This window comes from Rhyacophila brunnea, unplaced genomic scaffold (genome assembly GCF_057557595.1).
Source record: "Rhyacophila brunnea isolate RB1 unplaced genomic scaffold, BYU_Rbru_1.0 scaffold_15, whole genome shotgun sequence".
Lineage (NCBI taxonomy): Eukaryota > Metazoa > Arthropoda > Insecta > Trichoptera > Rhyacophilidae > Rhyacophila > Rhyacophila brunnea.
Window position 1 is genome coordinate 14,471,107 of NW_028232806.1, and position 23,472 is coordinate 14,494,578.

At 30.6% G+C, this 23,472-nt stretch overlaps 1 protein-coding gene across 1 annotated transcript in view; it reads right to left on the minus strand.

Moving 5' to 3' along the window:
- Positions 1–1,237: 1,237 nt before the first annotated feature.
- Positions 1,238–23,472, minus strand: part of LOC147074942 (lachesin-like) — a 187,487-nt gene continuing 165,252 nt past the window's right edge. The window contains exons 5-6 of the mRNA XM_085943277.1: positions 2,067–2,203; positions 1,238–1,332 (exon numbers count right to left, since the gene is read on the minus strand). Of these exons, the coding sequence (XP_085799403.1) occupies positions 1,238–1,332; positions 2,067–2,203 (232 nt within the window). The remainder of the gene's footprint in view (positions 1,333–2,066; positions 2,204–23,472) is intronic.

The window sequence follows — 23,472 nt, forward strand, 5'->3', positions numbered from 1 at the left end:
TTTTAAGATAAAAAGACATGACATCAAGTTCATTCAGAATCCTCCGGGAGGTCTGCGACGACGTTATAGGGATACAAGAATGAGGTGAAGAATTCGACAAAGAAAGCTTATAGATTTCTGTAAGTATCTCTTTGATAATAGTAAGTTTGAAAATGGAAATAAAATAAGAAAATTAATTTTCGCAGCAGGTAAATGAAAAAATTAATTGCTCCTGACTGTTAAAATAATACGCTAGAATTTAAAAAAAGTTTCGACTTTGATTGTTATTAATTTTGTACGGGGTGCGAGTACTGACTACAAATTGCCTCGGGGTGAATGCAAAAAAGGCTGAAAGCCCATGGTTTATAATTATATTGTCATTAATAACTGATCTTTAATACTATCACCCATCAGTAATTCACAATGTATCTTCAAGCGGATAACACCACACCTAGATTATTTATGTATTAAGTGTTTACTGTATACATTTTTGTTTTTATTTCAATACGAATAGCGTGAGCTTAAACATGAATGTATTTACCACGATATTGATACAATATTGATGTTTTTAAAATATTGAGTCTGATAAACTACTTATTTTACTCTATGAGAATGTAACATTATACATTAAATTGAACATCCATAATTTGAAAATATCTCATGCATATATTATATTAATTGGCTTTACAATCCGATGTGGATCTAAGTCGCCTCAAGAAGAGGTTTCTCACCCGTCGGGTGTCGTATTTTTAATGGATATGTGCATGAGATGTTTTCAAATTATGAACTTATGTTAAATTAATATGAAATCGTTGGAAAAATAATAAAGAATGTTATATTTACAAAAATGTAGTAATAATATGCAGAATAGGTAATTTTCTCCATTATTTTTACACTGATTGTTTGTTAGATATACTGACAAAAACAAAAATAATAAGATATATATCATTAATATGGAAAAGTTATTAAGTTATTATAAAGAAATCTGTAGTGTATTTTTCATTGAAATTAGGTATTTAAATTAAAATGTGTTGTGATAGTAAGTCAATTAATTTAACCATAATGCTCGAGTCCTGCATTAAAACTATGACAGCCATCAGTTGATATTTTTACATCCCACGTGCTAATCCAAGATGTCACATTTTTCGCTTTAGTTCATCGTGGCGCGCAGTCTAAAGCACGCCTGCTGTGACAGTTGACACGCGGATATGGCGAGTGAATAAATGGCGGCAAAATGGCGCTGGCCGGAAGTTAATTGTCAGCTGATTGCCAGCGCAAAGAGCAGCAGGGTGGGGGGCGTCGATGGAGAGATCCGCGTCGCGGCGCCTCGCTGCATCGCAAGTGGATTTTCACCTGGAATGAAAAAGTGACACTCCATAATTACGTGCTTGTTGTTGACGTGTCTTATTCCGTGCGCAGATTTATGTTAAAAAGAAAAAAGGTTGATAATGGAAATAATAAAATTAGGTTTTTGTATTCAATTCTAGACAATTAATAGCTAGCTGCTTAACTGTCATTTAAAGTCTTTGAGTGAACACAGTATTTATATTACATTATAAATGGTCGTTCACAATAACATGATAATATAAGTTAACTTTTATTAATTCAGTGAAATATTATAATGTGTGGCCAGTACGTCATGTAATAATAGGTGTATTATGTATGATTAATGAAAAATGAAAAATGAAATATAAAGTAGTTAATTATACAGGTCAAAAGAAAATAGAAAAAAATATATAACTAAGTATATAATTACTTTAAACATCCAACATTATTTATTGATTACTAACAATGAAATACTATTCATATTATTTCAAAACTTCCACACAATATAAGTAACACAAAATACACTACATCGATGGAAAAAAATATTTTTTCATAATATATCAACAAAATTTGCTTTTGTACTAAATTTTTGTCGGTCATGGTGCAATCGACCAAAATCAATCTCGTGTTGGACATTACATACTATTCATATATTTTTATGTTTTATTTTTAATTATTATAATGTTTTTTACCTTCGAGATTTGAGAGTTTATGTACCTAATTAAAATGAGCAAGTATATTATAGTTATGTATTTTATTACCTCTGAGAACATGTACCGCCACTGTAGTAGCTGAAACATCCTCCAATGCACAGGTGTAGTTGCCAGAGTCTTTGCGAGCGGCATTAGCTATATACAGTCTTGATAGCGCACCACTGTTTTGCACCTCTGTCTTAACACTGCAAAAGAAAGAAAATAATAGGCACTTAACACACTATTTGTAGAAACAAACTTGAAACATTTTCAGAATAATAGATGTATTACAAAAATAGAAAAAATATTGGAGCGTGTAATTCAAACATATATTATAATATTATCTACAGCTTCTGTGGTAGGCAGAACACAGTCAAGATATTGGTTTTATTAGTTACTTGACCATACATGAGATAAAATTAAAACATAGTTAAGAGCAGTTTTTACATCACCACATATTTATTATACAGTGGCGAAGAGTGAAGGTGGGCTGTTAAGATCCGATATAAATCATGAAACTTTGTCAGTCATACTTATTTGTTTTAATTAACTAAGACTTAGAATACAAATTGCAGATGGTGCTGTTTAGTTTTAAAAAATAGTTTAATCTTGCATAAACTAAACCATAATAGATTAGGTAGGTATGCAAATAATCCGAAAAATACAAAGGTACAAATTTTTTCAGTTATACTTATATTTTTTTAGTTTTCGTTGAATTAAGATACATATTATTAGTACAGATGTTGTTGGTTAGTTTTTTTTATTAAATTCATTAAACCCTGCTTAAACATAACCATAATATACCTACACATTTTTATAAATAGATGAATATTTTTTGACTATCACTATAATGGCTTGGTTTACGCATGGTTAAATTCAATTTTTTAAATTAACCGACACTATCTGCAATTTGTAATCATAGTTCAATGAAAACAAATACTTATGATCGATAGAGTTTAGTGTACACTGAATAGAATTGAACATTGAATGATATCCCATGAACATTTAAAGTACCTTGATATTCTTCAAACCGTAAAAACAATAATAACAATATAAAGAAAGAAGAAGCTGTTTCCTTGAAAAGTTGAAAAGCAACAATCTATTATCTGAGAAGAAGACTTCATTTACAGAATTTTGAAGAGTCACGTAAAATTTAGAATCGCGAATGTAACTTCGAAATCAATTTACTGAACTTGCTCACCGGCGATTAAATTGAAATGTTCAATGCGTCCATTCAGGCGAAAGTTCACTATAGTCAGAACACAAAGCTGCGCACTTCGATGATAGTTGATAGATGCTAGTTATTTATCATACTTGCAATTGCGAATGCAATATGGTAAATTGTTGGTAGAATATTGAAATAATAGTAATAATTTGAATGCAATATGCAATCGAAAATCTTAATTTTTTGCGAATAGGTTACCGCTTTGCATTCTTATAATATAATCAATAACCAGTAACACCATTGTAATTCGCAATTCTGTGCCACAGTTTTGATTAAGCTACTCAAGCAGTACTGAGCTCATGAGCTTTTATGCTCATTCGAGTACTCAAAATATATCTTATTAACTGTGAGTATATCTAGTAATCCTGATTTCAATAAATTCTAAATCTATTGGAATTTTTTTATATTTAAACACCACTTTGTCAATTTTCTAATTTTTTTCACTTTTATTTATTATATTACATTATAATATTATATAGTAGTATATTACATTTCCGAAATATTTTAAACTTTTGACATAAAGATATTTTTTAAGAATTTGTCATTTTCAGAGATACATAATTTTAAGCATCGTGTTTCGTATCTGACAATCTATTATAATGTATGAAAAATACCATCAATCTTCACAAATTAAGTATAATGTCTTTTAATACTTTCTTTTTAACCATCGCAAACGATTTAAATCTTAAAACAGGGCACTAGTGGAAAACAAGTTTTAACTATAAATTTATTTGATCAAGCATTCTCAAATACACCTTATTTCATATCAGCCATTTCAGTATTCTATATTATTACAAACAACATAAATATACTATACTGTAGGAAAATCTCCTTACATAGCGATTACCTTAATAAATGCCAGAGGCAATAACTATATAGCAAAATGATATTAATTTTAGAATTTGTAAACAAATTGTGAAATTATAAGAATTTAGTGAGCACACTATTTAATTCAAATAATATTAATGCATATTTCATTATTGATATTGATTTAATTTCAAGGATTATTTAAATAATAAATTACTCAGAAGATGAATTTCGGTGAGGCAATTAAATTCATTTAAAATATTTTAATTTAGGTTGTTGAGTTAATATCATGTATGATAGAATACTGATTTTTTAATTGCGTCTACAATCCTATGTGAATCTGGGCCGCCTCACGAAAAAGTTTCTTAAAAACTTTCTGTTTTACGAGAAATGTATGTTAGTCACTTGCTCAACCTATTAAGTTCATACTCTGGGTCTAAACACACACTGAAAAATAACAGGTGAATTTTTGTGAAACCCGGGATTCGAACCTTGAACCCGTGACATTATAAGCCTGCAGCATAGCCTTTCAGTTATCATGGGCGTATTTGATTATTAATGATAGCAAATTAAAACCACAACATAAACTATATTATTGTATAAGATAGATATTGTCTATTTCCTAAGTTAATGATTATGTACCTAATGAATCAATACATTTTAATACATAATTTAAATTCATCCCTTAATTTTTCACCATCAGTGAACCTTTGTGATTTAATTGTTTTGTCATTATTATGTACATCATCAGCTACTGTGACTCTCCAAGTGTGTACATTTTTTTTCGGTTCCGTATTACCTCCCTCCAGTATGGTAATTATGATGAATATAAATATCTCGACCAATATTTCCTAACAATAGCATTGTATGAATTATAATAGAATTTTACAATTCGATAGGGATGCACGTATGTACATAATAGAGATAGGAGGAATTGAGTTTACAATGAAAACAAAGAGATGCTCTCGAAATGTAATCTAGGCGTTTGTAATACGAGCGTGCATAATAAAGATCCTATCTCAACTACCCATCAATGTTTCTGTTTAATCACAGATAACAACACCACGTATGTGTTTTATAGGTATATTGTGACCGATTGTTGTTATAACAATGCGGTGTACGTCGATTAATTATAGCAATTTCGTTACCCTAACATATAAATAATATAAAGTTATGTGGTGACGATATGCAAAGCTCATCCAATAAAGTACAAAAAACTAAATTCTTGTTATTTATTGAGAGTATTATAATCGGTTTATAATTAGAAAAGTGTTACTACTGCAAAATAAAATGTGTTACGTAATATATTCATTAATATATTATATTAGTTTTAATACTACAACAGGCCATGATATCCAATAACGGTAGTGTATTGATATAGTATGTAGTAGGTATGTATAGTTAGTGTATGATTGGATTGATTGGTGTTGGTGGTTGATTAGTGAAATACGTAAGGGCATATCAGATATCTTGTCATTTGAGTTGATTATTAATGTTATAATTTATAATATTTAAAAATGTCAATTTGGATTTTGCAACGCTGAAAAACTTGTGACTGAGTTGTTGTAGTTAGAAAAGACGGAGGTAGACTACGTGGCAACAACCGAAACAACTATTACGACCCTGAAAGACGAAAAAACCTCGAGCTGGTTGACACATTTTATTAAGGTACAGATGAGAACTTAAAATGCAACCGCGGACATTGTACCTATATCTATTATCCTTATATTTCAGTATTTCTTCAACGAACTGAAAACATGCTTTTACATTTTTTTATAAACATTGTATGCGTATATTTATATACGTATTATTATTTCATGTTTTGCTTTTCTATATTAAAAAAAAATATTATACAACCTACAATTATTTCAATGTTTAATTCATGTCCTGAAAGTATATCACAACTGCAGCAAAGAATGTTAACGGAAAATCTACCACAAAGTTACAACTTTCAGAACTGAAACAGTTTAAAATATGTACAAAAATGAAGCACTTATTCTGCTATAATTAGAAAAGTTAAATAACTCTGTAAACCTGTGTTTGTGACGTTTAATTATTTATAAATAATGTTGGAAATGGTAAAAAAACGGCTTTTAATATTTTGTAAAATCATTCTTACTATATATTCATCACAAAGCCATGTAAGTGTGTATGGAGTTTTAACCCATTTTCATTATTTTTATTCAGGACTATATTTTTACACTGACAAGCATTTTCTTTTAAATTAATCCCATTTTCATTTCTGAAGTTTCTAAATATTATATGTGGAGTTTTTCATTCCATTGTTCATTATTTTAGTCTCTTAATCAATAAACATTTTATTAAAGTACTTTTATTTCATTACATAGTAACATAATAATAATTATAGATATAATAAAAAATAAATTAGTCTGATAAAAGTGTGAACAATTAGTGAACTGGTGAAACCATTTTGTTTTCGTTAAAATGATAGTTGTGAAGACTATTAGTTTAAAAAATCTAACTCTTACTTATTATGAAAGTCATCAACATGTAATTAAAATTGATTATATAATTTGAGAGTCCTACTCGATTTTATTTTAGACCGATTTCAGTCTTGCACTCTTCTATTTGAATCGTTTTTTAGCAACATGTGACAGTGGTTGAGATTGTTCAAAAGGCGATCACTAAAAAAATATGTAACTAAAATCGTTTACATATTTGGATTACCTGTTTAATGTAATTTATAAAATTAAATACATTATTTAAATAAAAATCCATAGCGTCTCGGTGACATTTTTACCCTTCTTCTGGGTGGAGGGAATCCGTGGTGCTATATTAATTATCTCACTTTATTGATAAAAACAAAATAACACCATAATATACCACACATCAAAAAAAATAGTACTATAAGAGATTTAGATTTAGAAATTAAACTAAATGCTGATACATTATAATATTATATTTTGTTTTAGGTATACTCGTTTCTCCAGTATTGAATTTGGTACTTAAATTGAAATTTGGCATTTAATTCCACAGTTTAACGCAATATGTCTAAGTAAGTCGTTTTGCCAGAATTATTTCGGACGTAAACTGGGTTAAGTAGCAATTAGTAAACGATTTTGTCCCTTGAAAAGCTGGTTAGTATGTGGGACCTGAACGTATGAATTTAACTACGCTCTTCCTCATGATTAAGTTAACATATTCTTTCAGCAAATGCAGTTATAGTCAAAATAGAAATGTATAATATTATAATAATGTATCCTTTACATACAATATAATTTTATCATTCTATATTCATAAATATATATAATATTGTACTTCCTAGTTGTTCTACTCACTGCTTATCACTAAGCATAGCGTTAAGCAAATCTTTTAAGCTGGTACCCAACTTTCCATTGTTGAAGTCGCGCCTGCTTCCTGTGAACTCGTGTCTGTGAATTTGTATATTTTGCTATTGTATTTTTTATTAATATTTTCCGTAATAGTGAAACCTCGTGTGCTTTTTTATTTATTTAATGCGGCTGATAAAATGCGGCCAAGAAACGCTTTATTTTTGACGTTTCGTTACATTAAAAGGATTCATCATCATATTAGATTAAATTTTGTCATGATTGACAGAGATTGATGACGGCGTGTGGTGACTTTTACTTGTAAGGATACAATCGAAAAAATACATGCATACCTACTTATTATTTACTAAATATTATTTACTTTTGGGTTTTGTAACTAATTGAATCATGATGGGTAGTATACTGCATGGTATTGCGGTGTTTATTACGCACTATTCACATTATAAAACGTGAACAATAGATAACGTCCAATTATAGGCGGCTCTCGTGGTGCAGTGGGTAAGGCGCTGGCCTTCTACCCGAGAGTTCCTGGGTTCGATTCCCGGTCAGGACACACAATATTTATGTGTTTTTCTCAAAGCCTGGGCGTTTTTGATTGTTCAAAATTACTAACAACAACCACCTTGTACGAAAAAGCAAGGACATGGTTATTAATAATTCAAAAAAAAAAAAGTCCAATTATAAAATATAATAATATAAAAAAAAACACCAAGTGGCAGTGTCATCAGGTCCTGTCAACATTGAAGTCGACGTGCTGAATGCGTTCAATTTGTTCAATACGCTGACAAAGAGAGTATATGACGAATGTATCTGTGATAAGCTAGCTATGTATACATGCAGAAACATAATGATATATAATGTACATAATAGAATATTTAAAATCAAAATTTTCTTATTTTCTTCTTAAAAATGTCCGCTTCTCAGTTGAAGCATTTGAAAATGGGTGAAATTTACCATGAAATCGCGTAAGATGTAGATACTACAATGATTATACACTAGTTTATTAAATATTTGTAGGAATGCAGCGCGTCTACAGCATCTATAGACCGCACACCAATGATTGGAATATATCTGACTGGGCCTCGGGGAACAATAGGAAAATATATTTTTTATTTAATGGTAGTGTATTTGTATTTATTAAAATAATTAGTAGTTTGGTATATAGCGATAATGCATTAGCTTTTAATATTAAATAACATCACCAAAACGTAATATTTTGAGTTATAAATTAAACGAAAGCTCCGCGAGAGTGCGCGGGAAAGATTTATGCTAACACTCAGCTTTATTTGCGAATGGTTTGTTTCAAAATGTTTACACACCGATCCACAGCAATAATAATTCATACTTGTTGGCGCCGCGCTTTTAAAATCAAATTAATATTCGTGGAAATTCAGAAGAGTTTACAAAACACAGCACTAGGAAAACCGGATAACAACAAAAACTTTCAAAACTTTCAATTGACGAAGGTTTAAAGATTGTGTGTTTATTAATAATTCGTTGTGTTTATTTTAATACAAGCGTATTGTTTTATTTGTGTTTATATTATCATTGTATCAACACAAAAGCTCATGTATAAAGCCACGCGCACACGATAATAACTTATGGCTGAGACAGGCCGCAACGACTTGCAGTTGAGTCTTTGCGTACGCGGAAAGCATACAGCAGAGTGTGTTGGTGAAAATAGTGTACACAGGGAATGTACGGTAAGTTATGCGTCAATGACGTTGAGCTACTTTACGACCTGCTTGTTGGCGAATTTACAATCTGCCCATAAAGTCGCCCAGTGTCATCATCGAACAAGCTAACAAGCAGATTGTAAACAATCTACCGATAAAAGTTAAAAACCGGTCAACTTTACACGCTACACGCCAGCGTATGGGCCTACTGTAGAGCGTAGTAGCGACCTCTCGGTAAAAAACGAACTACGTTCCCATGTGCTTTTTCTCTCCTTGTCACTTTGCATTAGAGTAAACTCAGTAAACTCAGTCAGAGCTCACTTTGAGCATAGTAACCTAAGTCTTGGGCACTTTCTCCCAGAACACTCCCAGGCCAATTCTTAGATGCTTCACATCACCAATTGACGGGTCCCGTGATACTCTCGATTAAGACCGAGGGTGGTACGGGGCGGGTTTGGTGGAGGGAATTCAACTTCAATGTCAAAATAGTCGCTAGCTTGTTGGCTTCTTAATGGAAAGTTTTGTGTGTCATCATCACAATCGCAGTAGCTGAATCGCCCGTTTTTTAATTCGCCAACAAACAGCTCGTAAAGTAGCTCAATGTAATTGACGCATTAAGTTAGTGATAAAGGATAGTTGTGCGCTTTTTGAAATCCATAATAGCGAGTTGCATTTAATCAAGGTACGCTATAAAACGTGTGGGGAAGAAAATACAAGTAATATAAATAGAGCATGCAGTTCTCAGGGAGTGGTTAATACTGGTACACATTGTGGTCAGTAGTCTGGTTAGTTTTTTCATATAATTCAGAGCACCATACAGTTACGGGGTTGAGAAAAAGTGAGTTGACTGACTTTGATAGGAAATTTTAACTAACCATTCAGTTCCATTGAATATGGGAATCAATTTTGATAATATATACTTTTGTATTTTCTGGAAAACCTTCATAAATATAACTAAAATATCACAATAACAATATTATATAGCTTGGTTAGGTGAGTTGCCTAATCATTAGGCTACCGACCGTCTTAAGGATAATTCCGAAAACCTACGTGACTTTTTTATTTCTCAGATAGCGTGGAAATATAAATTAGAAATTTTAATGAAAATGATAAAATTACTAAATTTGATTCATAGATAGGTGCCAAAATTGTTCAACATGTTATTTGTAACGACCTTGTATCTGTTAGCATTTTTTTCTATTATTTTTTTTAATTTAAGATTATAATAAGCATAGGTATTTTTTTTATTAAAAATATATAATTTGAAAAATTTGATTGTATCCTAGTAATGGGTTTACTTAATATAATAACTTTTCAAAGATTTGAAGAGATAAGTAATACTTATGATTATATATAATGATCTTGTTGGTGATTTATTAAAAAAAATATTCTACTAAAAGAGCTGAAAAAATCGGAGAAAAGGGGTACAATTAAATGACCACGTATGTATTTGATCACAAATTGAAATGCATTGCATTTAAACGCCTGAATAGTATATTTAAAATAATCTAGTATAACTCCTAAAGCGTAACGTGTTCCGTCAATGTGTGTCACTAGTACTCACTGATGGAAGTGAAAGAATTGATCTTAAATGTAAGAAAAATAAATTATCTCAAGGTGGCTTTAAAATGGAAATTGGTCAGGTGTGATGCTCGATGAAAAAGATACAGTAAGTATTACTAAAATACCACTAAATATGACCACAGGATCATCCTAAAACCCGTTTGGTCAGGCTGACGGGTGTATATGGCAGCGAAGAACTTGGGACCGACAACAATGAAAGTAGCTAGAGGAAGCCTTTATTCAGTAGTGAATCGACCTCAGTTGACAATATAACAAAATTTTAGTTTTATAAAAAATCGAGTTAAAAAATAAATCAATCTCAGAATATTTTACACATTTGGCAACAAATAATTGAAAGTATTTTTTAATCCGAAAAACCATAATTTATTTACTTTGCCAATATAATTTTGACCCCGTTTCAAAAGCTTCTCAGAAAGCTACTTAATAATTTACTCTTAAAAATTCAAAGCTAACAGACTGACTAACAAGTTAAGTGTGCTTCTTGAACATTCTTTAGAGAGGTTGACACAGAGAAATAAGTAGGTATAAAGGAAATTTCTATTTAAATTCTTTAAATTAATAACAGTGTAATTCAATAATGTAAAAGTTATACTAGATTAAAATTAATTCACCACAGAGGAAAGCATGGAGCGCTAACAATATAATATGATAATATAATATTTCATACGTTAATACATTTTATGTGGAGATTATATTATTTTAAAAGCGTTTATAACGTGACAATTATAATAATATATACATGTTAATATTGAAACACGTTTTTATATAGAAACAGAGAACAAGGAACCGAGATCAACATAGATAACTTGAAGAGGTCTTCATCTAACAGTAGATTGAAACATACAGATGGTGAAGTAAGTAACCAAAGCAATCAATATCAGTTCACGATTTTCTTTTGCTATTTACGAGTGGTTCACAAGCATAGTGAACCAAGTCTGGTTATCTTTGAGAAGCTAAGTTCAAACATAATAATTGAGTATTTCTAATTCTGTAAGGGTATGATTTCCTTTATATAATAATTTAAATGTACTCAAAATAACTCTTCAGAATTTCAATCATACCCTTACAGAATTAGAAATACTCAAATATTATGTTTGAACCTAGCTTACTCAAAAATAACCAGAATGGACTTGGTTTACTATGGTCGTGAACAACTCAATTAATAATATTATATACTAGTATTTTTCTACCGCCGGTCCGCTACTATTTTAGTATTGTTGCCTATTTTAAAATGCATGTGCCAAAAATTTCAGCAAATCGTCATTCCAAAAATTAAATATATAAATATTATTATTCTTTTGATTCCATTCTGGTATTTACACATAAAATACAAACATTAAATCAGTTTTGGGTATCATTAAAATCAATTAAACCATTGTCCGGATTTTTGACCATATATTCATGTGAAGAGACTTTTTCGGCCATATCAGTACAAACAAAATAGTCACTACAAATGGATGTCAATGCAGCGCTTCGTTTCTCTGAAATAACACAGAGGCCATCGTTATCATTTTTTTAAACAAAGATGTAGCGGCCGATTTTACATTAGTCTTTTATTTAAGGATTATTTCTGTTGAAACTAGAATTTTCATGTCATATATTATGTATGTGCCTGCCCTCCCTCATCCTGCAGTACTGCTGGTCTGGCATGGTGGGAAGCACGAGAGTTGCCAGTGGACCGACGGATGTGGCGAGAACTTGTGCTTGCCCTATGCCCCAATGCTGAGTAGTGACAGGTTGAAAAGAGAAGAAGAAGATATGTTTTTGTATTCACAATCAGACTGCTATATGTATGTTAAGCCCATGTTATAATACAAGATTAAAAACTAATAAACATTAAATAATAGTTTTTATTTTGCGTTAGTCGTCCGCGAAATGTTTCGCCAATTTTCACCGGTCCGCAGGTCTAAAAAGGTTGGGAAACACTTATTAAATAAGAATAATATAGAATAAGAATAGTGAAATATATAGTAGAATACTGTAGAAAACTATAGAATTTCTATATAGTGTCACAACGCAGTGTACCTATTTGTTTATAGTTACAAATAATCCAATTATTGTAATAAAAACATTCTGGTGTACTTAGTCATCAGATTTCAATACAAAGACATTATTTTATAATTCACAATTCTCTATATTATAGACGTTGCATCTTTTTGGATCATGGACTAAAATAAATATCAAATTATGTGACTTTATTATTATATTATATTTACACCATGCTATTATGAGCTTAAAATATTACCGCACACACAACACGATTTTCAGCTCAGATATCAGTAACTTTTAATAATATGTGCTCCTGTTTACCTTTGGTTTGGGAATAGGGAATAATAAAATTATAGCGGAAGCATTTTACACGTGCCCAATATTGTGTGTAGGCGTATAAGTAGATGCCTCATGTGTAAAATTGCAAATATTGATAAAGAAAAAACTGCATTAGAAATCTAAATAGGGTACATATTTAATGTTTATTTAATATTCGCGTTACTGTATTATCATCTTATGTTACTCAGTCCATTTAACTGCAAATATTTTAGTTACCATGCACTTTAATTTGATTACCCATTTTTTTATAATATTTCAATTCCCCCAATTCAAAATATTGAATGTCTATTTATAAATCTCAGCTATTCTTAGAATTATCAATATTACATCTAATTAAAATAGTATTATTTGAAAAATTTATAGCATTATCGAGTAAATACATCTGTCAGATTTTTTTATCATAAATTATAAATGCACATTGCATACAGATCGTCGCATTTCAATACGAACAAAAGAGATACATATTTAAAAGTATATGTGACAAAAAACGACATACTAAATTGTGAAAAAGAGATATGAAAATAAGGCGTGAAATAAAGATAGTACTATTATGACGTATTGATGCTTTTTTGATAATTTTATAAATAAAAAATAGCAAATAAGGATGATGAAACGTAATTAGACTTATTGATGTTGCCAAAATATTACTGTAATATTTTGTCAATCTCATAATATGGTAACCCAAGGTGACATCACTAGAACGGACATAATTTATTATCGGTATTTTTTACTATTAAATGCATGCAGTTGGATCATATTTTTTAAAATCAATTTTATTATAAAAGCTAGGCGCTTTCAATGGGACAGAAATATTATTTTGAATGTATATTTACTTTATTATTCAAAGCGACCACACCTATGTAACGGGAGTAAGGAGGAGTCAGTTTGCTAACAGAATAAATAATCGAGGATTTCCGAAAAACCATTTTCGTGATCGCATTGCGCCGTTCGGTTCTACGGAGTGAAATGTGTGAGGTGAGGTCTGGTTAGGTCTCAATATAATCATTTATTACGATAATCGAATCTAAAGTAGTTGGTTTTTAATTTCCCCTAACAGGGGGTATTCAGGAATTTTTACTAGACGTAATAAGGGTTATGAATTTTTATTGCCTACTAATAAATGATTTATTCCTAATTAAATATGTTTTTATTGAACGAATAATTCAGATTTTATAATGTAACATTCTTTATTGATTTGGAAATACCTCAAACCATACTAGAAAAAAATCGTAAAAAATACAACACTTGGCAGGCATATAAAAAATAGTATATTAAATTATTAGCACGTGCAATTACGTTAAAACCAGAGATTTATGACCTGTTAGATTATGACGCAATTAGTAAATTACGTCGTAATTAGATTATACGCATATGGTAAAGTACATTGTCCTGTGTCATTTTATTTACAAGATTTTCGAGTGTTTTCCAAATGATGTATGATTTATTCCTATTTACAATATTATGTTGTTTCATACAACTAAAAGACAATAAAAAATAACACAATTAAAAAAAAGTTTTTTGGTGATGAAATAAAATTATAAAAGCTGTTTTAGTAACTATTAATAGTTTTGATAACTATTGTTATTTCTAGAATAGATTTTTACAACTTGAATCAAATTGATTCGTAGTACATCTTTGGGTTTGATATATACAAAGAGAAAAAAAAAATATTCACACAATAGACATTTATAAATTTGATCGTTTATTGATATTTATTAATTCTTAAATTTATTGAATGAATAAATCGAATAAACTGAATAATAAAATAGTAATTAAGTGTTGTGTATAAATGGTGCGTATATAAAATATTTATTATTGTTTGGACGAGACTATGATCGTATACTAAAATATAATATGCCCAATCGATAAAAAATATTTATACGTATAATGGGATACTGCACCTCACTTGTAAATTATGTTCTTATGCCCTACCTACATCTATCAAAAAAATCTCTAAATAACAAACGACAGAAACAGAGGTGTACGTAAAATGTATAATACCCAAGTGTTATATTAAAATTCCCAATATTAAAGTAGACACAAATTGTATTATTAAGAGAGTCAGTATTTGGCAGAGTTTTACAAAATGATAATATTAATAAAATATATTAAAATATACAGGTATTTTAAAAGTAGATAGTTATTTTGGTTGTGTTGCTGCGCGCATTATAGTCTTGATAATGGCGATACAATCCAAACAGCTAACGCTTTAAAAACAACCCGTAGAATTTAATAATAGTTTATAATATTTGAGTTTACACAGAAATAACAAACTTTAGAAACGTAAACGTTGGTTGCAGCGTAAGTAATTTTACAAGTAGTATAGCTTAAAATATCACGCGCGCATTAAAAATATTAGAGGAGGTCAATCGAAATTTTTTCCGGTATGTGGTAGTAGTATTGTAATTTGATTTGAATTAGTAGGAATATAGTGTATAGTGAATCTGTATCGGATATGGGTTAAGTTTCCTATACCTACTGTATAGTGTATACTTGATCTTATGGATAAGTAGGTCGTATCATCCAGTATAGAGTTTATAGAGACTACTAGGTAGAATGGTGTCAGATTCTTCTGACAGTGTTCAAATAGCACAAACACCGGTGCAAAATGATTTCGTCGTGGCCGTAATGCCAAAAGAATCTGTCCTTCTTCTACCTAGTACTCTTTACGATAATATATGGTACCATTATACAAAATGATTAGAAAAAGTGGGTTAAACCATTTTTTTTCATATGCAGAGTAATAATGTACTATATAATATTTTCTTCATTAAATAAATAATTATTTTATCTAACATAATTTAATTTAAAAAAAATTAATGATTATTTTTATTGAATAATGCTTGATGCTGAATACTGGGTATATAGTGATCTGTATTATATTATATAGGAATCATTAATTTTTGCAAACCTTTCCGACAGCTGCCTTTTAAAATAATAAGTTAAAAATCTCTTGTTTACGCTTTGATTTCAATTTTAATATTAAATAAAATGGACGTCGCATATTATTTGTAACAGCTGACCTTCTTTGGGTGCATACGATCAAAAAATTAGTTTAAATTCACTTATTTTTATACTTACTTAGTCTTCGACTAGCAGTAAAAATTATATTGTATACCCGTTCGAAACAACATAGCATTGAAAGCACCAAAGTGATAACATTCAGATTATGTATCCAAATATGTTTGCAGAAATCTCAAAACAATATAATATAGCTCAACACGCATCTCTATATTATAATGCGTTGGGTTTTTCTTCGTTTTTAAATGTTTTTGAATTCAATGTCAATATTTGCACTTATATTAGATTAATACCGAAATACCATATTAACTCAATACTTTACTTTGTATAAGGGCTCATTGTGAATCATTGCGTAAGGCACTGGGTTCATATCCGGTGGTTCTGGGCTCGATTCTCTATGAGGTAACAGTACATTTTTATGATTTTCTCAAAGCCTGGGTGTATCTGTGATTGCCTAGCTTGTAGCACTTCATTACTATTTTATTATTACTACACTACAGTTATTGAGTCTCATTGCATGTTATAGTGATAAAATACTACAATAGTTTCGTGATTTTTTTATAATGGGTGACCGTAGAAAATTTTATTTAGACGTACAAATATACCTCATTCTAGCTTTTTTCTCTTCTAATACATCCTTCTACATACGTTTGCTGTTCTAAATAATACACGTATTTTTGGATTTATTTATGTTGCGTTGTAATACATACTACATAATGAATTGGAATCTAAAATTGGCCTCGAATTCTATACCAATAAAATGAAATATGTGAATTACCCGGTTCTAATTTTATATGTTTTTATATTTTCGAAAGCTCAACCGGTTTGTTTTAAACAAGCACGTATACCCGTTTTCGGAACCGAGCCAAAAACAGTACTGGTAGAAGAGAAGAATATTGCCGTCGGGGGAGTCATGCGACATATTTGTTTATTGTTGCCAGTACTGCTGAAAATATTCCCAAAGAACGCATATTGGAGCTTGAAATATTCATAACGCTTACCAAAATATATATTTTTTTCTTCCACATATTATTATTATACGAAAAAAAATGTAAGAAGTAAACACTTTAGGGAAAGTGCTTGTATGAAATGAAAATTCATCTAAGCCACACGAAGACTTGAAAAAAAAACTAGTGGCTTTAGTGTCCATGACGTCACGTCATCGTAGTAAAAGTCACCCTCGACGCAAATTATTCGAAACATAAAATATATTACATATTTTTAAAATATGTTACGTTAAGGCCATGCATTAGTTGAGGCACGGTCTAAAAAGATCGTCGCTAGGCGATGCGCGGATTGCGGGTGGCGGGTGAAAATGACGTCTGTCAAACGAAATATTAATTGTCATATAAATCCAACATACGTCCATTTTATGTTCTGTTTATTGTTCTATTAGTAACAATAATAATATATTCATTGACATGTTTTCTTTTTAAAGTAAATGGGTAACGTTTTTAGTCATCTTTACATGATTTTAGAATTAATTGACCCGTCGCCATCACGCAGCAATGTGACGTGTTCCCGGGTCAACATTCTCTCAGTGAATGGCAGCGAGTCCAAAATTTCGTCGCGCGTACAGTTGAAAATTATTTGGCGTTTCACTGATGCGTCACCTTAAGGAAAATGGGTAGATTTCATTGTGTCTATATTATATTATAATAAAGTATATATTTTATTGTTACCACTGTTATATGTATTTTTAATACTCGATCCGAATTAGCATGGCACGTAGCTGCAATATACATGCTATCATGCCATGCCAATGAAATGTATGCCATTGACACATGGTATCTAATATCCATATTTGTTATATCGATGAAATTTTTAAGTAACTATAATTTTTAACTTCATTTAATTGTGTTCTGATAATGGCATCAAATTAAAAAAAAATGTCGTGAATTCATAGTACTATTTGATGAGATTGATATAGGTACGTTATAATATAATATGTCAAAATACAAAAACAGCATGTCCGATTTATCTATCTGACTCCTTACTGTGTATACTGTATGTAATAGTATAGTCTATATAATGAATAAAATACAAGCTTTACGAATGTAATATTTGCTTTTCAACATACATATTATTATATGTAGCAGGTATCTCCAACTTCATGTAGACTATGTTATTATAGGTTATTATCTAATATCATATCGACTGTGCTTATGAAAAAGGGCGTAACCCTCGATTTTTCGAAAAGTACTTTTATTAGATATTTACAATGTAGGCAACTATATTCTTGTTTCGTAAAAAGGAAGTAAGCCGCAAATGCCAAATTATTATCTAAAGTTAGGTTTTAATTGAGCTTTAATTAAGTTTTGATTTGATGATTTGAAGGAAAAAAGCTTTTACCCTCAATTTTAATGATTTTTTGTAATAATTTATTTAATTATCATTAGATCAAGAAGATATTACATCAAATCATCAATCATCATGCACCCAATGTCTGTGCCTATTTTTTATTAATATTAAACCAAAATAATTCAAAAAATGTTTTTTACCTCTCCTGTAAAATTTGTTCTGTGTGGGTTGCGCCCTTTTTCCTAAACACGGTCAATCTGGCAGTGATCTACCACAATCTACCATTGTCAGTCTTCAACTTAAACACATGTATTATATTTGACTGAGCGTATTGTAAACATAATAATAAATTATAATTGCTTTCACAACACCTAAAAAGTTCATTAAAAGTCCTAATTCACTATGTGTCTTCTGAAATATTTTTAATAAAACTATGACACATACGCGCACACTTATTAATAAAATAATACGAATAACTACAAAAGTATTAACATTTTCGTTATACAGAGATCGCTGTCAAATTATTCAAATACTGCGAAAAAAGCCCACTGCGCGGCAGTGAGAAGGAATTACGCCTCAATTTAAAGCGTGGGATGTACATATTCTCCTTACTCCTGTGGTAGATTATAAGTGATATGAAAATCATGCGGACTTTTTATGGATAATTTTAAACCGACTTTCACGTAAGTTAGTTAAGGAAATGAAAATAGGAATAGTTAATGCTTCCCCTTAAAAGTCTCAATGAAATTTAAATTACAACCGGATATACTATTTATATATTCCATATGAGCCTATTCTGCAGGTCGACCGGTCGATTGCGGTCAACGCGTTGGACATACCTGATTTATAACATAGACTTAAGCCGGTGAATTATGGTATAGTACTCCCTGCTGAGAAAAGACAAAAGCTACAACACACATCACATGATAAGTGAGGACATTTAAAATAGTCATTCTTAAACCACGGAAAGTTAGATATTAAATCACTATAATGAAAACCAATCTTGAATCTTGATTAACTCAAAACTAATTAATATATTTCACTTTACGATACATGTTATTAATTAATATGCATAAAAAAACCTTATTATTTTTTCAACGAATACATAAATTACAAAGATTTGGATAATAGAGGGAGGACAGTTTCTTTTGGCATTGCCGCTACGACGAAATCACTTTGTAATGGTGTCAGTGTCAAAGTAATGATATCAATACCTAAATGAGTCGCTTGCACTGCCACAATAATCTAACTTTATTCTATCCATTATAATAAAATTTTGAATAATATGGTGCCTGTAAAGTGGGTAATAGGTAAAGCACATTGACGTCTCGTTTGACACTATATTTTTTTCAAGATTATAATATAAGTATATACTTTGATGATTTCTATTATTTTTGATTTTTTCGATTATCAATATGCTTCTAAAACCTTTCACCCTGCCAAAACGTGTTTGGCTTCTATTTTGATTATTAAAGTTTTAAAATATCTTGGCTGGTATTTTATGCCATCAATGTACTAAATTTCAGCATACAAGTTCGTCTATCAATGAAAGATTTAGTAATCAGGATATACACACAATTTTTCAACTATCATTTATGGAAAAGTGAAGAATACATATTATATTACATGTAACTAATAGCTAATGTATATATTTAAGGTACATTAGTAATTTGTTCAATGAAACGATTATATACTTATTTGTGTATGCACGTTTGTGCAGTTGCATTTTCAGCGTGGAGTACTAACTAGTGTTTAATAATGGGTACTTTGGTGTAATAACGACAATGCAATGTTTAATTGAATGTGGTTATCATTCCATTTGATCTCTCTATTAGGACCACAGCTTGCTATTTCTGCGATTCAAGGACCAATAAACAACACAACGTGGATGCACACCATTTGACACGGTAGGGTGAATAGAGATGATGTGGTAATATTTGGTTGCATTTGACAAAACAAGTACAAAACCATTATATTGTAATATGAGCGTTTTTGTTATATTAATTAGTGTATTATTTAATTATCTGAATTATTTATCATAATATATCTGTATATTTGATCAGTAATCAGAAGGCATATTAAGACTTAGGCCTGTTGCCGACGGGACATCGGTATCGCGCTCGATATATTATAGGAGGCCTTTCTATTCGAATAAAGGGGCCTTTGTATTATGCTTATGAATGCCCCAGAACTAATGAGTCAACGCATAATTTCGCGTTATAAACTAGAACATAAAACTGGCTGCGGTAATAAAAACAAGTGTAAGCGTAAGTTCCGACGGAAAAGTGTACCAGACACGTGTTGACTCATTAGCTCTGGGGCATTTATAAACATAGTACAAAGGCCCCTTTATTCTAATACAAAGGCCTCCTATATTATATCGAGCGCGACACCGGTGTCCCATCTGAAACGGACCTTATTGTTAATGTGAGAAACCTAGTACATGGTAAACAGAGCACACTACAGTGTTTATAACACTTCCGTTACTGTAGTATCACCTAAGGTTACTCAAGCCAATAAACTGCAAATATATGAGTTAATATGCACTGCGTCATCTTCATATTTCAGCTATTACTAGAATCAGATTTCAAATCTAATTAAAATTTTATTATTTTAAAATCGATGTATTATCCAGAAAATACATACATTTGATATATATATATATCCATCCGATTTCATTTATCTCTCGTTAAGAGAAGGTTAAGAAGGACGCCAATTATTTTTTGTCTGTATACTCAAGTTCCTCCATTAGTATTAATAATCGTTTAAAAATGAAAAAAAGAGTTAAATTATATTAAACAACAATTGTCGCTTCGGTCTAATCAATGTGCTACATTTCAAAGCATTGGACTGTCATGAAATGCTTCTTTTAAAAAAAGTATATTACCATGATCGATCAATAGTAGTAGAAGACGACGCCACATTTCGTGGCTTAAGAAACTCAGTGATTGGTACGAGTGCAGTTTCACCGAACTGTTCCGGGTAGCAGATGCTAAAAAAAAGATCGCCCTTACGGTGGCCGACGTCCATTATTAGGGTATGGCACAATAGGAGGAAGTTGTTGGCCATTTTCTCGTCGTAATGGGTCTTTGGACTCGATTAAATACACACTAAAAATAACCTGCATTTCAAATAAAACACTAATAAGTAATAATGACCAACAATATAAAAACAACACAGGGCTCATTTAAGTGGAACATACTGCGCGATATATTTGAGTCCATTAATGATATATATTAGGGTTAACGGCGGAGATACAATAATTTATAATGATTGAGCCCTTAATATTTATTCCGTTAATCACTATTTTAATTATTTTTTAACTATTATATTAACTTTACTATAGACGGCGCTAATAGTCACCTGTCATTGGGTTAAATAATTTATCGAAGACATGTAGTCGTTGAATGAAAAATCTAAAATAACTTTTGATTTTCGGTTAGCACTCCACCCAATATTTGCCATTAATACCTGAGTATGTAGATCAGTAGTGCACAACCTTCAACCCGAGATTACTATTCACCGACTAAAAAGTATGGTTAGACTCGTACTTACCTTAAACTAAGTTTTCAGTAAAATTAAGTTAAATGCTTTCATCATTAAAAGTTTCCTGTGCTATGACCGAATAGGTATCATTAATATGTGCTCTAGCATAATAACAATTTGAATATACCTAGTGATTACTCAGATATTTGAATAGATGCTATTACAACCACATGAGGGAGATAAGGTGAAAGTACACATTATTGTTATTTAGAAATACAAATATGGATTGGTAATTTATACAATGACTATAAAAATTATAGTAGTTTACATATTTATCAAGACAAAACCTTTTATATAAAGAAGGCATAGATAATTACTGTATTTCAATATTCGATAGATGTAAGAACATCTACAAACTAAACAAATAAAGATTCCCGGGTCTTCGGAGAGACAAGGATGGATTAATATTATATAAAGAAAAGGCTGTCGAATCTTTAAGTATATCACTGTTTAAATTGGGTAAAACTAAAATTTTCCAGTAGTAGTAAAATCACATTCCAAAATACATCGTTCGGTGTTCATTTATAGTTTTAAAATACTAGATTATAAACCAAATAATATTAGTATGGAGCATTTTACTCAGTAGATAATTAGTTACAGTGGTAGATAATAATATATAACTTGGCTCGCCTCACATATATAAAAAATGTGCAAAATATGTAAAGTATCACATATATATATAAAAAAAAAGAATTTTATATGACAAATGTGGACGATCATTTTCAAGGAAATGTCATGTAATTTATATAAAATAATGTTTTAAAAATGTCCAGAGTGATCAAGAAATATGTTTCGAGCAGGTTTTGCAACTCGACGACTCAATTATAGAATATGTAAATTGACCCTACTAATAAAGAGGTTGTACATCGCCTATGCTGATTTTCCATATGCAAGCAGAGGACAATGCCAACCATGCCGCATTGCCGACTATGGCACTACAAGTTGGCATTAAATATTTACGGTAATTAGGTTTGTGCGCATGCCCCTGTCCTTCTACGATGCGATAATAGGGCAGATATCTCTCAGTACGCCACTGATTACCTGGACCGAATCTGTGGTGATTGCATATTTTATTCAATCCCCATATTATATCTAGGATGGTTATAAAGTTATGGATGCATCATAAAATAGTAATATCCACTAAAATATCACCCTTCAGAGAGTAGGCTGAAACCGGCTTCTAACGATGGTCTTAAAACAAAGAGTTGGCTGCATTGGAAAGTATTTATATTATGTTTTATTTACGTAGTATTAAAAATGTTAGAAAGTGTGCATAAGGTATGCAAACAATATTTTACATGATCTCACGATTTCGAGAAATAAATATTGAGCTTGGTCTTATATGACTAGATCTGTGATTTTGATTCTTACAGCTTTTTCTTTTGAATGATATGTTTTACTTACTTATTTATTGACTATCGCCATATTCTACGAATATTCGAATCAATGGCGAAGACTCCATACTAGACCATTATTTAAAGTCTACTTTCTTAAGAGAAATAATTGTTAATTTCATATTGACGTCATAATCACTTTATTTTATAAAAATAATTTGATTTGACAACGACATCTATCTTATATGTAGGAAAGTTGGAATGTATTATAAAAAAGGTTTAAAAAATATGCAACTGCGCGACATCTGTCTTTAACAATTTTTTCTAATTATTCACTGTGAA